Raw genomic sequence first — 15,123 nt, forward strand, 5'->3', positions numbered from 1 at the left:
GAAAAGAAGGCTGCGCAGGGCCAAGAGGAAGCCACAAGGAGACCAACCTCATGAATACAACCAGCTACAAAACAAGACAGAAAGCAACCAGGAGGAGTCACCACCGTAGAAGAATAGCAGCCATACCAACAAGGCGAGCAGAGGCAGAGCCGAAGGGAGAAGGCGTATGCTAGATTTTTCTTCTTTTAATTACCAAAAATTAAGAAAAAAGAAATATTTTTGCTCATTACTATTTTTTTTTCTAATTTTTTTTTTCAGAATTTATTTCACATTTTTCTAAGTATCCCTACAAAATATATCTGAGGCAAGAAAAAAGGGTTAACTTAAAATCACTGTGAGCAGTAATTACTAATTGGTGTGCCTGGGAATAGAGATAAAGAATGGATGGGATGAAATTCTTGGTATTTCCAAAGTACGTCCTTGTCTAGAGACATCTTGGGCCAACAAAGCATGGTTCGATTGCCGGTGGATATCACCATCATTGGGCCGGTGGGGAATGAAGGGGTTGATCTTGTGAAGCCTAACTAGGCTTAGAGGCCCAACTCAGCTTTCTAACTTAAGTGAGCTTGGGAAAGAGCTTAATTATAAGCATGAGAAATTGATTAAAAGGGTAGAGTTAAAGGGAGTGAACCTCTTAATTTTGATGGAGTTGTTCCCTTTTTATTATCTTAAAGAATTATGGGATGTTCCGAAAATTACCTAGGCCTATATTCTGTTAAGAGGAGAGTCACAATCAAACTAAAGAATTCTAGGTTGTTCAATCTAATTTTCATATATTGATGAAGGAAATCAAGATATGTGTAAGGATTAGTACATCACGTTTGTTAAGATTTGAGATGCCAACATGGCAAGGGGGCACTCGTTGAGTGCACTTTATTAGGAATAACTCTATTTTCAAGAAACTAATTATGCATAATATGAGGGTAGCCGTTACATTGGATATTGTAAAGTTTTCTCAATTGGTTGTTTGGGGCTCTTTTTAATAATGTCCTAAAACTAGGAACCAAAAAGAAAAAAAATTAACTTAAAAAAGACAAGGCCCTAAAAGTAAAATACAACATATTTTGGATGCATCCCATCGTAACAAATTAGCGAGCTTGACTAGATTTGTCAAAATTTGAGACCTAGCTCGATGATCTAGCCTACTCTCGTCATCTTTCAATCTAGCCTATTAGCTATTGAAATACACATGTGAAGAGTGTGAGGTGAAGTCTAGCACTAGAGAATTGTCGTGGTGTATGAAAGTTGACCTAGCACTCATTGACCTATATTTTTCAAGTGAAAGATGTGTTTAACTAGATATATTGATGAGTTTGACTTAGATTCTCTCTTCAGAAATTTCTCTTGATTAAGATTGAATTTCTGTTGCACTTCTCAACATTAATCTTATAAAAAGAAGTTCGTCGATTCAATAATGAATGCCCCAAAATTACATTAGAAAACTTGGATGTAAGGGGGTTAAGTCGAGCACGGGAATAGTTTCGAATTACTGGATCTCCCCATTTGAATTTTGTGCCCCAAGGCCGATCACCTCATGCATAACATATGCATATGCCACAACAAAAATATTGAATGGACTATACCCATGCGGATCAAATTCATCTAGACCGTTAGTTATATAGGCATCACAGTAAACCTCAAAAATAACAATTTAATTGATATTGATTCATGATTTGTAGTCCATGCAATAACTTTTTACCTACAATGACACCATCACATTTGCATTTAAGAAGAGGGAAAATCACCATAAGTATTGATCAAGTATCAGATAATGGTCCAAATTTCCCGACACCACATTGGAAAGAGCACAAGGTTACCAATTGCAAATAAGAAAAGAAGTATCAATCAAGTTTTCTGAAATGAGAGGACGAGATAACAGTTAGAAATAAAATGGATCAGCTGTTGCAACGGTTGGCCGAGAGAAACCTCAGGGTACCATGCCACCAGGAATTGATGGAGGAACCGTCACTCCGACTAGCCTACTCATTTGCTCAGCGTTGGCGGCCCATCCTACGCATTGCCTCGCATACGTAAACATGTAACCTATAACTCACACCCACCGCACGCATTCAATTAGGATTTCATTTGTTTTGCGAAAAAAAAAAAAATAATCGGAAAATATTTTCCTAAAAACAATTATCTATAATGCTTAAAATAATTAGTTAATAAAAATGTTATTATCATCAACAATTATTCATATTCAAATATTTTTTAAATTAATAAACTAATATTTTTAATTTATTCATTTTTGTAAGTGATACAAGCAATCATTTTAACAAAAATATTTGTTAAATCAATTATTTTCTTCGAAACAAATGATGTTATTTTCATGAACAACCATGATTCTCCTTAAATTGTTTTTGCCGCTGTAGTGAGAACTTAAAGATAGATGGATCCACCACATGATTTTTGAGCTCCTGATGCTCTTTGGCAAATTGCGCATAATTCGCACCAACAGTGCAAACAACAGTCTCCGCACTTGCTGCCGGGGACCGAGTGGGCCTCGGAGCTTGGTTCGGTAAATGCAAGTACACAGCCGAAACAGTAGCATATTAGGCAGCACCTAATCCCGGCGAGACACAAGTTGCAAGATTTGCTAGCCACAGTTAAAATTAGCACGAGAAATTAATTCCTCAATCACATAGTTTAGTAAAGACAAACATTTCGTCAAGTTTTTTCACTTACAAGTGCCTTCTCTGTCTATGATCCCCGTGTTCCGGCTGAACGTGATGCAAGCATGTACTTAATAAAATATCATCACAATGTCAACAAAAGCAAGATCGAGTCTTGTAAACCTATATGAAAAAGACTTACAATTCGTCATATTATCGCAACAATTGAAAAGACCAGTGGTCCACATGCCGGTGTTGCTGCGAACAAGATGCACCGGCGCTGCTACAAATGACAGGCCGACGTACACCTGCTGAGTGTATGCCACGGGGGGCGGGACGACGAACAGTGCCAGAGGCGATCTCGTGCCGTCATTGGGGTTCGGGGGACTCATGTTGGAGCTAAAGTTTCCTTCACCAAAAGGCCAAGAACCAAAAAAGATGGAGCTTCGTCAACAGGAGGCAGGCATTGCCAGTGTATAGCTCCAAATGGAAACTACCGCCTTATTTGTCATACATATCCGGACGCTTCGAAGGAGCATGTTTTTCCTTTCATTTTCCTTTTCTGCCGATTGATTTGTCTTCTGGCACGTGGATGGTCTCTCATGATAGGCTTTTACATTTCCGAATGGATAAATTAGGGGGAAAGTACCAATAAAATGCTAACTTAGTTCTAAATATTTCAATTGAATCAATTTAGTTTTAAATATTTTTACATTTTGCCAATTTAGTCAATTAGGTTAATTTTGGCTAGAAAATGATGACATGGACTCCATTATTTCTATATGGTAGGCACTAACATAGTCAATTTTTTAAAAATTGAATTTTGAATTATTTTTTCTTTCATCTTCTCTTTTCATTTGGCCAGTAAAGGTCACCACCCATCGGACAAGGGCCAACAAGTCCTCATCAGCTATTGGTGACGGCCTTCACAGCCTCATTAACCACAGGTGGAAAGGCCTTGCCTAAGGCCATCGTGGCCAGTGCCCTTGCCTAGATTTGGCGAGGGCTTACTAGCCCTCACCCAATGGCTAGCAAATATGTTTTTCCATTCTCATTTTCCTATTTTGCCAACAGCTTTAATTTTTGGCACGTCAATGGGCTTTGATGATGGGCTTGTACATTTTCGAATAGAGAAATTGATTACGACTCAAATCGTATGTTCCATTGCAGGAGTGACACCCTTAGATAATGCCTACAGAATACAGTTGCTCTAGTAGCCCTCCTTAACCTTGTTATATATACACATCTTTTTCTGTCACGTTCAATGGTTTGCTTTTCTTGGTTGTCTCACGGGATCATTGGTCAACACAAAAGCCCGAGAATAACGGCTCTTTTTTGGTCTTCAATCTATGACCTTTATGGTCTGTACAATATGAGAAGCCAACCGACCATGCAATTATCATCGTGATCTATGAAATGAACCACGACCTGAATAAGTTAGCCTTCTCGAATCTACCTTATAAAATCCGCTGTAAGGATCATTCCCTTCAATTTCATGGTTTTTATGATATAAGTTGAGATAGCATAGCATATTTATATTACAATGGAGTACGAAAGTCCGACTTCCAGTTCTGGAAATTAAAACGGAGCCCCGAAACTAAAATAAAAGCCACACAAAGTACTCTCAATCGCTTGACTGGCTCGGCTAGGTTTTCCTACGCTTTTGAAAGGGAAGGTTGGCCCGAGATATCCGTCAACGAATCATGCTGCCGGGAACTGACGGAGGAGGGTCCATGGTTCTAACCTGCTGAGTCCTTCGAACCTGGTTAGCAACCCATCCTATGCATCACAATAATGTTGCGTAAGAAAACATCTAACCGATCACATTCATATCATTTATGTACATAAGTATCTTCGAGTAAGGCTAGGTGTATTAAGATTGGCCTATGAAATTCATGAAATAAACATCTAACCGGTCATGAGCGTCTCGTATACAACACTCGCCAATAATATGGTATTCTATGTAATTTGAGCTTCCAAAATGCATGTTAGAATCTCAAAGCATTTGTCTTTACTTAGGCCTCTAATTGCAACTGACTAGAATCTATTGGTATCAAAAGTGAAATTGGACTTGCCCAGATCTTCCTAAAACATAGGGCTTTGGCAATCTTAAATAACCTTGTCATAAGAGATTTTATACATGGGACATTTTTTTTTTCTTTTTTAAAGGAAGCCGAGCTTCCTCCAACGGATCTTTTTAACATCAAATGGATTGATGCTAGATTAAAAAAAAATAAAAATAAAGACAAGTGTATTGAAAGTCTTAAAACTTATCATAAAAGTATAATTGAATCTTAAAACCTTTAAAAAGTAAAATTAAGTATTGAAAATTGCCATGAAAGTACACTTAAGTTCTAAGCATTTCAATTAGAGCAATTAAGTCTTAAAATTTATCAAATTGATCCAATCATGTCATTTCGTTGATTGTACATTTTGAAAGTTTTAGTATTCGATTACACTTTCATAACATATATCAGGACTTGATTGTACTTTTTTTGAAAGTTTTAGAACTCAACACTTTCACAATAAATTTTAGAATTTGATTACATTTTTTGAAAGTTTTAGAATTAAGTTATATTTTTGTGATAACTTTTAGAATTTCTGATGCACTTATAAAAAAATGAAAACTTCAATAGTTGCTTTATCCTCCGCACCCCTTAAATTTTAGGAATTTGTCATTTCAACGATCTTGTTATACAGGTATCCAGAATACAAAATGGGATCGACGTTCAATATAGTGGATAGAGTCATGATTCATCGGATTAGGTCTATTTACTTTTTCTTTTTTTCGTTGATTTGTAAGTTTAAGAATAGATTTGATAGGAATAACGGAATATTTGGCAATTCAAGAGACAATATTCTAATTGTCCATGAACAACTATAATTTCTAAGACTCATTATTCTGATAACTTATCAATAATGATAGCCTATCATGATAAAAACTATAGAGTTTGCTCCTTTCTTATTAAAATTAAAAATAGCACTATCAAATTTAGTGATGGAGTTTAATAAGTTTAAACTACTTGAATGATTCAGTCCTCGCCATATGAAAGCAATACTCTAGCCATTAAGTTAAGTTAGATTATCTGTCTTCACAACAAGAAACACAAAAGAACTCTTCATATTGTGAATTATAAATCCCATATTACTTCCAAGCAATACCAATCAAATGGAGAGAAAAGTAGTTGTGTCCCTTGTTAGCACAGAAACATGCAGAACCAAACGGACCACATTTTATTAGGGTTATTATGTTTCTGATGCCGAGTTCTTTGGTGGCTTATAGTCGCTTAGTTGAGTTTCAATCTAGTTTCGATGTTCTTTTTTGTTCTTTTTGAGTATTGATAGGAAGTCAGGAACGATGAATTACTTGGACGAAGAACATATGGGGTGACGAACTTACCAATAGAGGGATTGAACCCTTGGTTCTTGAGCTCCCGATACTCTTGGCGAAGCGCGCATGGCTGGCAACAAAGGTGCAAGAAACAATCTCCGCACTGGTTGCCGGGGATCGCGTAGAGGCCGCGGAGCTTTGTCCGGTAAGTGCATGTGTAACAGAACGAACAGGCAGAGATATGGCATATCAGGCAGCACAGATACCGGGCACGCATACAAGCTGCCAGTTCATTAGCCAGGGTCAAATTGTGAGTAGGAGGAAATTGAACCTTAATGATAGTTGTTCACTAAGATGAGGATTCGTTGAGGTTTTTCGCTTACAGATGTTTCCTTGGTCTATGATCTCAGCGTTCTGGCCGAACGTGATGCACGGGCAGACAGAGGTGATCAAGCCTTCGTTGGAAACAAAAATGGAAGATGATCAATATGTTAGAGTTATGAAGAATTTATTATATATATCTCTAACAAAGAACGTCATAGGCATGATATACATCAGCGCACGATTGACAAAAGCAAGATCGAATTCTGTGGAATCATTCTTCGGAGAAAAAGACTTACAGTTCGATTTATCTTTCTGCCCGAATCTTTTATGCCATAAATGCTATCACCGAGAAAGTTAGCACAGTCTAATAAGCGGATTATTTGTACTTATTTACCGGCAACTAGTATGATGAATGATTATGATATTACATATCATTGCCATTTTTAAAAAATAAAAAGAAATTCAAATTACATTTTAATAGCCATTTGCTCATTTTATTAAGTCGAATAATCATCAACTACACATTTATGTGTTGTTTATGTTTCCATGGTACCAAAGATCTTTTTCCTTCTTGTCACCAATCAATTATACAGGAATCAATGTCAAAGATTGTTGCGACCTAACCTTTTTCACGGGGGAGGGAGAGCTTGTTAGGTTTAGGGATACTATCATCTTCCAGCCAATGACCTTCCATTGACTTGGGCTCTCCCAAGCCCATACCCCATGCGACATTGAGTATTCAAATTTTTAATCAATTAAGCCTATGTCAATTTTGATTAAGGAGACACCACTAACCTTTTTGGAATTGGTTAGAAACCTAATAAGATGTGAGAGGATATCTTATTAATTACACAATCAAAAATTTTGAACTTGGGGACTTGATTTCAATAGTCTTAAGGCTAACGCTCTTTCGGGGCCTAACCTAATCATGTGCTAACTAGCGCCATAGCAACCTATCAACAAAAATCTAATGTTTGTCCTTACCATTCTAGAACAAGGAAGTAACATCCAAATATTGAAAAGCGCAGTCAATTATAATCATAATCACAAGTATATTTTAGGTTTTAATTTCTAAGAGTTTTCTAATTTTTTAATGACTTTTTGGGATTTTTAATTTTTAATTATTTTCTAAAACTCTAATTTTTTATTATTGATTTTTGAATTTTCTAAATTTTTTTTTACATCCTAAAGTTTTAAAAGTTTATTGTCATTTCCAAATTTTGAATTTTTTGAATTTTTTTATTTTAAATGAAGGATTTATTTAGAAAATAACGACTGGACCCGACCCAAACGTAGGTTGAACTTAGACTTCGGGTTTTGGCAACGGACATGATTGGGCTTGTTTAAAGCTAAACCATTTTGAAAAGAAACCCATCCAGCCCATTTTTATTTATTTATTGAAATTAAGCACACTAAGCCCATCTCGCTAAGCTTAGCCCAAGCATATCTGAAGATAAAAATAGCCCGGATTTACCAACCCTAGCTCATTAAACCAATTTAAGCCCAAAGCCCATTAAGCCGATCGGAGCTCCGAATCATCAACCTACAACTTACTAGTCTAGACAACTACAATGCATGAGCTTGAGATTTCTGGCGGGCTCTTGTGACCAAGGACAAAGATAGGTTCCTTGATGGAACCATGCTTGTTCCTGATGACGACCGAATGTAAGGCATTTTGGATGCCTCCCATTGTAACAAATTAGCAAGCTTGACTAAATTTGTCAAAATTTGAGACCTAGCTCAATGATCTAGCTTACTCTCTTCGTCTTTCAATCCAGCCTAATAGCTATTGAAATACACATGCCAAGAGTGTTAGGTGAAGTCTAGCACTAGAGAACTGTCGTGGTGTGTAAAAGTTGACCTAGCATTGACCTATATTTTCAAGTGGAAGATGTGTTTAACTAGATATATTGATGAGTTTGACTTGGATTCTCTCTTCAGAAATTTCTCTTGATTAAGATTGAATTTCTGTTGCACGTCTCAACATTAATCTTATAAAAAGAAGTTCGCCAATTAAATAATGAATGCCCCAAAATTACATTAGAAAACTTGAATGTAAGCGGGCTAAGTTGAGCATGGGAACTGTTTCAAATTACTGAATCTCCCCATTTGAATTTTGTGCCCCAAAGCTGATCACATTATGCATAACATATGTATATGCCACAACAAAAATATTGAATGGACTATACCCATGCATATCAAATTCATCTAGACCGTTGGTTCTACGGGCATCACAATAAACCTCAAAACTAACAATGTAATTGTTATTGATTCATGATTTGTAGTCCATGCAATAACCTTTTACTTACAATGACACCATCTTTACAATGACATCATCTTATTTGTATTTAAGAAGAGGAAAAATCACCATAAGTAGCGATCAAGTATTAGATAATTGTCAAAATTTCCTGGCAGCACCACATTGGAAAGAGCGCAAAGATACCAATTGCAAATAAGAAAAGAGAAACATCACAAGAAGTATCAATCAAGTTTTCTGAACAACCGTGATTCCCCTTAAATTGTTTTTGCCGCTGTATTGAGAACTTACCGATAGAGGGATCCGACCCATGATTTTTGAGCTTTCGATACTCTTTGGCAAATCGCGCATAATTCGCACCAACAGTGCAAACAACAGTCTCCGCACTTGCTGCCGGGGATCGAGTGGTGGCCTCAGAGCTTGGTTCGGTAAATGCAAGTACACCAGTATGAGCAGCCGAAACAGTGGCATATCAGGCAGCACTTAAGCCCGACGAGACACAAGTTGCAAGATTTGCTAGCCACAGTTAAAATTAGCACGAGAAATTAAGCCCTCAATCACATAGTTTAGTAAAGACAAATTTTTTGTCAAGGTTTTTACTTACAAGTGCCTTCTCTGTCTATGATCGCGGGGTTCCGGCCGAACGTGATGCAAGCATGAACTTAATAAAAGATCATCACAAAGTCAACAAAAGCAAGATCGAGTCTTGGAAACCTATATGAAAAAGACTTACAATGTATTACTGCGAACAAGATGCACTGGCGCTCCTACAAATGACAGGCCAACGTACACCTGCTGAGTGTATGCCACGGGAGGCGGGACAACGACCAGTGCCAGATGCGATCTCGTGCTGACATAGGGGTTCGGGGGACTCATGTTGGAGCTAAAGTTTCCCTCACCAAAAGGCCAAGAACAAAAAAAGATGGAGCTTTGTCAACAGGAGGCAGGCATTGCCACTTTGCCAGTATATTGTTCCAAATGGAAACTGCCGCCTTATTCGTCATACATATCCGGACGCTTCGAAGGAGTATGTTTTTCCTCTCATTTTCCTTTTCTGCCGATTGATTTGGCTTCAGGCACGTGGATGGTCCCTCATGATAGGCTTTTACGTTTCCGAATGTATAAATTAGGGGGAAAGTACCAAAAAATGCCAACTTAGCTCTAAACATTTCAATTGGGTCAAGTTAATTCTAAACATTTTTACATTTTGACAATTTAGTCAATTAGGCCAGTTTTGGCTAATAAAAATGATGACATGGACTCCAATATTTCTATATGGTAGGCACTAACATAGTCAATTTTTTTTTTAAAATTGAATTTTGAATTAATTTTTCTTTCCTTTTCTTAATTCATTTGGCCGGCAAGGGTCGCCGGCCATTGGACAAGGGCTAACAAGCCCTCACCGAGTGTTGGTGACGGCCTTCGCAGCCTCACCGACCATGGCCTAAAAGGCCTCGCCTAAGGCCATCGTGGCCTTGCTAGCCATGGGTGAGGAAATGAAGGCCCTTTGCCTAGATTTGGTGAGGGCTTACTAGCCCTCACCTAAATGGCCAGCATGTTTGTTTTTCCATTCTCATTTTCATATTTTGCCGACTGCTTTAACTTTTGGCACGTCAATGGGCTTTGATGATGGGCTTGTACATTTTCAAATGGAGAAATTGATTACACTCAAATCTTACATTCCATAGCATAAGTGACACCCTTAGATAATTCCTAGAGAATACAATTGCTCTAGTAGCCCTCCTTACCCTTGTTAATATATATATATATACTACACACACTTTTTTTTGTCACGTTCAACGATTTGCTTTTGTTGGTTGTCTCATGGGACCATCTGTCAACACAAAAGCCAGAGAATAACGGTTCTTTCGTGGTCGTTGATGTATGATTTTTATGGTCTATATAATATGAGAAGCCAACTGACCATGCAATTATTATCGTGATCCGTGAACCACGCCCTGAATAAGTTAGCCTTCTCGAATCTACCTTGTAATCCGCTGTACGGATCATTCCCTTCAATTTCCAGGTTGTTGTGATATAACTTGAGATAGCATAGCTTACTGTTATTACAATGGAGTACGAAAGTCCGACTTCCAGTCCTGGAAATTAAAACAAAGCCCCGAAACTAAAATAAAAGCCACACAAAGTACTCTCAATCGCTTGACCGTCTCGGCTAGGTTTTCCTATGCTTTTGAAAGGGAAGGTTGGCCCGAGAGATCTGTCAACGAATCATCTTGCCGGGAGCTGACGGAGGGTCCATGGTTTTAACCTGCTGAGTCCTTCGCTCCTGGTTAGCAACCCATCCTACGCATCACAATACTGTTGCGTAAGAAAACATCTAACCGATCGCATTCATATCATATACGTACATAAGTATCTTCGAGTAAGGCTAGGTGTATTAAGACTTGTCAATGAAATTCATAAAATAAACATCTGACCGGTCCTGAGCGTCTCGTATTCAACACTCACCAATAATATGGTATTTTATGTAATTTGAGCTCCCAAAATGCATGTTAGAATCTCAAAGCATCTGTCTTTACTTAGGCCTCAAATCGCTCGCAACTGAGTAGAATCTATTGGTATCAAAAGTGAAATTGGACTTGCCCGAATCTTCCTAAAACAGAGGGCTTTGGCAATCTTAAATAACCTTGTCACAACAGATTTTATACACGGGACATTTTCTTTCTTTTTTTATTTAAAGAAAGCCGACCTTCCTCCAACGGATCTTTTTGACATCAGATGGATTGATGCTAGATTAAAAAAAAAAAAAAGACAGAAGATAAGTGTATTGAAAATCTTAAAACTTATTATAAAAGCATAATTGAGTTTTAAAACTTTTAAAAGTGAGATTACGTCTTGAAAGTTATCACAAAAGTGCACTTAAGTCCTAAGCATTTTGATTAGAGCAATTAAGTCTTAAAATTTATAAAATTGGTTCAATCATGTCATTTCATTGATTACACTTTTAGAAAATTTTAGAATTCGTTTGCATTTTCATGACAAATATTAGGACTTGATTACACTTTTTTAAAAATTTAAGAATTCAATATTTTCACGATAAGTTTTAGAATTTGATCACACTTTTTGAAAGTTTTAGGACTAAATTATATTTTTGTGATAAGTTTTAGAATTTCTAGTATACTTATAAAAAAAATGATAACTTCAATAGCTGTTTTATCCTCCACACCCCTCCTCCACACCCCTTAAATTTTAGGAATTTATCATTTCAACGATCTTCTTATATGGGTATCCAGAATACAAATGGGATTGATTTTCAATATAGTGGACAGAGTCATAATCCATCGGACTAGGTCTATTTCTTTTTCTTTTGTCAGTTGATTTGTAAGTTTAAGAATAGATTTGATAGGAATAATGGAATATTTGGCAATTCAAGAGACAATATTCTAATTGTCCATAAACAAGTGCGCCGCCTTATTTTATTACTATAATTACAGAGAGTCATTATTTAGATAACTTATCGACAATGATAGCTTATCATGATAAAAACTATAGAGTTTGTTCCTTTCTTTTTAAAATTAAAAATAGCACTATCGAATTTAGCGATGGAGGTTAATAAGTTTAAACTACTATTGGATTTGAACCATTCAGTCCTCGCCATATGAAAGCAATACTCTAACCATTAAGGCAAGTTAGATTATCTGTCTTCACAACAAAAAACACAAAAGAACTCTCCATATTGTGAATTATAAGTCCCATATTACTTCCAAGCAATACCAATGAAACGGAGAGACAAGCAGTTGTGTCCTTCGTTAGCACAGAAACATGCAGAACCAAACGGACCACATCCTATTAGGGTTATTGTGTTTCTTATGCCGAGTTCTTTGGTGGCTTATAGTCGCTCAGATGAGTTTCAATCTAGCTTCGATGTTCTTTTTTGTTCTTTTTGAGTATTGACAGGAAGTCAGGAACGATGAATTACTTGGACGAAGAACATATAGGGTAATGAACTTACCAAAAGAGGGATCGAACCCGCGGCTCTTGAGCTCCTGATACTCTTGGCAAAGCGCGCATGGCTGGCAACAAAGGTGCGCGAAACAATCTCCGCACTGGCTGCCACGGATTGAGTATAAGCCGCGGAGCTTGGTCCGGTAAGTGCATGTGTAGAAGCACGAACAAATCCCTGAAGGGCTTAACAGCAAGCACAAAGACGCGGCACGCATACAAGCTGCCAGTTCATTAGCCAAGGTCAAATTGTTAGTAGGAGGAAATCGAACCTTAATCATAGTTGTTCGCTAAGACAAGGATTCGTTGAGGTTTTTCGCTTACTGATGTTTCCTCTGTCTATGATCTCAGCGTTCTGGCCGAACGTGATGCACGGGCAGACACAGGTGATACAGCCTTCGTTGGAAACAAAAATGGAAGATGATCAATACGTTAAGAGTTATGAAGAATTTATTATATATATCTCTAACAAAGAACGTCATCGGCATGACATACCTCAATGCACGATTGACAAAAGCAAGATCGAATTCTGCGGAATTTTTGCTCGGAGAAAAAGACTTACAATTCGATATATCGCCGAAGCAACCACAAAGACTGGTGGCCCATTCTCCCACGTTGGCATTGGGAACGTTGTGACCAGGTGCTCCCACGTTGGCTTGGCTGAAGTGTGCCGTGGCGGGGGTCGCTTGCACCCCTCCTGTGGCCGCTTGCGCCAGTCCTGTGGCCGCTTGCACCCCTTCCCAATTGTCTGAAGAAGCGTCATCGGCCATCACCTCTCTCTGGATCTCACTCCTCTTCTATAGAAGCCGCAACTTGCCTAGAAGAAAAGTCAAACTTGACAACCAACAAGCTGGAAAGCTGGCAGGAGGCAAGTTAGTGCCATAAATGAGGAGGCCTCCACCAACTTTGGTAGCTTATATAAAGGAGCAAGGATTCCGTTTCGCCGATTTCAGATCCCTTAATGAAGTATTTTTCATTAAATACTATGTTTTTTATTTTTATTTAAGGAGACTCAGATTCTATACTAGTATTAGATAGAGAGGGTCAAAAGCAAACAAATATAAATATAATAGAGTATTGAGTCTAATGAAATCATTCAATACAAGCTCAAAACCGATGATGACAAATTTCGGAATCTAATCAATAGCCTGGTTCAAACACCCTTCAATATATTAATAAAAAACCACAAGATCAAATGGATTACACAACAACGTCAATGATAGAAATGACACTAGGAAAGTACTGCTTCTAGATGGGTTAGAGGACACAATGTTGGAATTAATTCGATAGTGCTGGACAGTGAAAGGTAGGAATTGCTCCTAGATAAATTCGAGGACACAACGTCGAAATGAAATTTAATCAACGTTATTGGATGGTAGAAGTAATACCAAGAAGGCATTGCTCCTTGATAGATTTGACGGAATCTAATTGACGACGTTGAACAGTTGTTGCAACCTATCTCTTGGAGGAGGGAATAGGTTAAGGGCTATTACCTAAAAGACGGGCCTATGGCGAATGATTAGGCACGAGCTCTCCTAGGTCCATACCTCGCGCGACATTGAGTGCTCAAATTAAGAGTATGAAAATTTTCTCAAAAATGAGTTACTACTAGCCTATTGAGGCTGGCTAAAAACCAATGAGATATATGGATGTACTTCACTTCCTACACAACTAGAGAATCTAAAGTTGGGATTAACCAATTAGTGGACTTAACAAAATAAAACTTAGAGAAACCTACGTAGGGAGAGTAACGTGTCGTCGAGGGTCGGCGGTCGAGGTCCAAGCGCGATGATTGATCGTCGTCGTCTTCTTCGGTCGGAGCTCGAGGGTAGCGCACGTTTGTCTCTTATCTCTCGCTCCACGATTCTAGCCAAGAAAAAGGAGATACCCCTCTCTGCGCGTGGAGATCTCGACCAGAAGCTGCAGAAAAAAACCAGAACCCCCTCTTTCACAATCTCTCTCTCCCTAAACCGAGGGCTCTCTCTCTCGGTTGCTCTCCCTCAGCCAAAGAAAGAAGAAGCCATCTCAACAGCTTGCTCCCCTTGGCACCAAAACCAGAAAAAGCTTCACGCAAAAAACTCGTCTCTTCCCCTCTCGCTCGCCCCTCGCTCTCTCTTTATAGCCTCTATTTTTTTTTTTTTTTTGAACAGATAAGCCTCTAATTGATTATCCAATCCTTTAGCACGGCACCTTCAAGTGGCTCGAGACTCTCTTGTCACAGTTCTGAGATTCCCTCAAAGTCTCCCTGTTCACCGTTGGAGTCAACACCTAACGTTGAGTCAACAAAAGCAGTGGGCTGGTTTCTTCGTCTTGATCTGCGCTTGGAGCCTACTTGACCCGACAATGAGGAGATGTAGATTTAATTAAATTGGTTCAATAGAGGAGATTCGCTTGTGCAGTTTTTTTTTTTTGGTCAGAAAACGTTGGGCTGGTTAAAGGGTTAAAAACGGTGGGCTGGCTGACCCACCCATCGGCAATCACGGGCTCCGTCTTGTCCCACGATGTTGAGTGGACTGGTCATTCTGTGGGCCCCGCGCGTATTTAATAAGGCTTTGGTGGCTTGTCAAGAGAAGAGGACGGGCCACGAGATAACGATGCCTACGAAATTGTTTCGCCCGTGGACGTACCAGTACCGT

The 15,123-nt window shown here is 38.4% G+C and overlaps 1 protein-coding gene across 3 annotated transcripts; it reads right to left on the reverse strand.

Annotated features, from left to right (window-relative positions):
- Positions 1-10,507: 10,507 nt before the first annotated feature.
- On the reverse strand, positions 10,508-14,596 carry LOC104425772 (protein PLANT CADMIUM RESISTANCE 3). 3 transcript variants are annotated; one of them, XM_010038569.3, is made up of 5 exons: positions 14,226-14,596; positions 13,050-13,304; positions 12,812-12,883; positions 12,498-12,710; positions 10,508-10,828 (listed from the first exon to the last, which is right to left on the reverse strand). In XM_010038569.3, exons 2-5 carry the CDS (start codon positions 13,255-13,257, stop codon positions 10,746-10,748), a joined length of 576 nt encoding a protein of 191 aa, XP_010036871.1. In that variant the 5' UTR covers positions 13,258-13,304; positions 14,226-14,596; the 3' UTR covers positions 10,508-10,745. The 3 variants fall into 3 exon arrangements, with proteins under 3 accessions (XP_010036871.1, XP_010036869.1, XP_010036868.1); XM_010038567.3 differs by having other exon boundaries at positions 13,050-13,337; XM_010038566.3 differs by having other exon boundaries at positions 13,050-13,345.
- Between the last annotated feature and the right edge of the window lie 527 nt (positions 14,597-15,123).

The sequence above is a fragment of the Eucalyptus grandis genome, chromosome 11 (assembly GCF_016545825.1).
Source record: "Eucalyptus grandis isolate ANBG69807.140 chromosome 11, ASM1654582v1, whole genome shotgun sequence".
Lineage (NCBI taxonomy): Eukaryota > Viridiplantae > Streptophyta > Magnoliopsida > Myrtales > Myrtaceae > Eucalyptus > Eucalyptus grandis.

Coding starts and splice junctions, on each gene's coding strand:
- LOC104425772 (XM_010038569.3), bottom strand. CDS start 13,257: ATGGCCGATGACGCTTCTTCAGACAATTGGGAAGGGGTGCAAGCGGCC. Junction 12,884..13,049: donor CTTCGGCGATATATCGAATT/GTAAGTCTTTTT, acceptor TTTCCAACGAAG/GCTGTATCACCTGTGTCTGC. Junction 10,829..12,497: donor CGGGTTCGATCCCTCTTTTG/GTAAGTTCATTA, acceptor TGTGATGCGTAG/GATGGGTTGCTAACCAGGAG.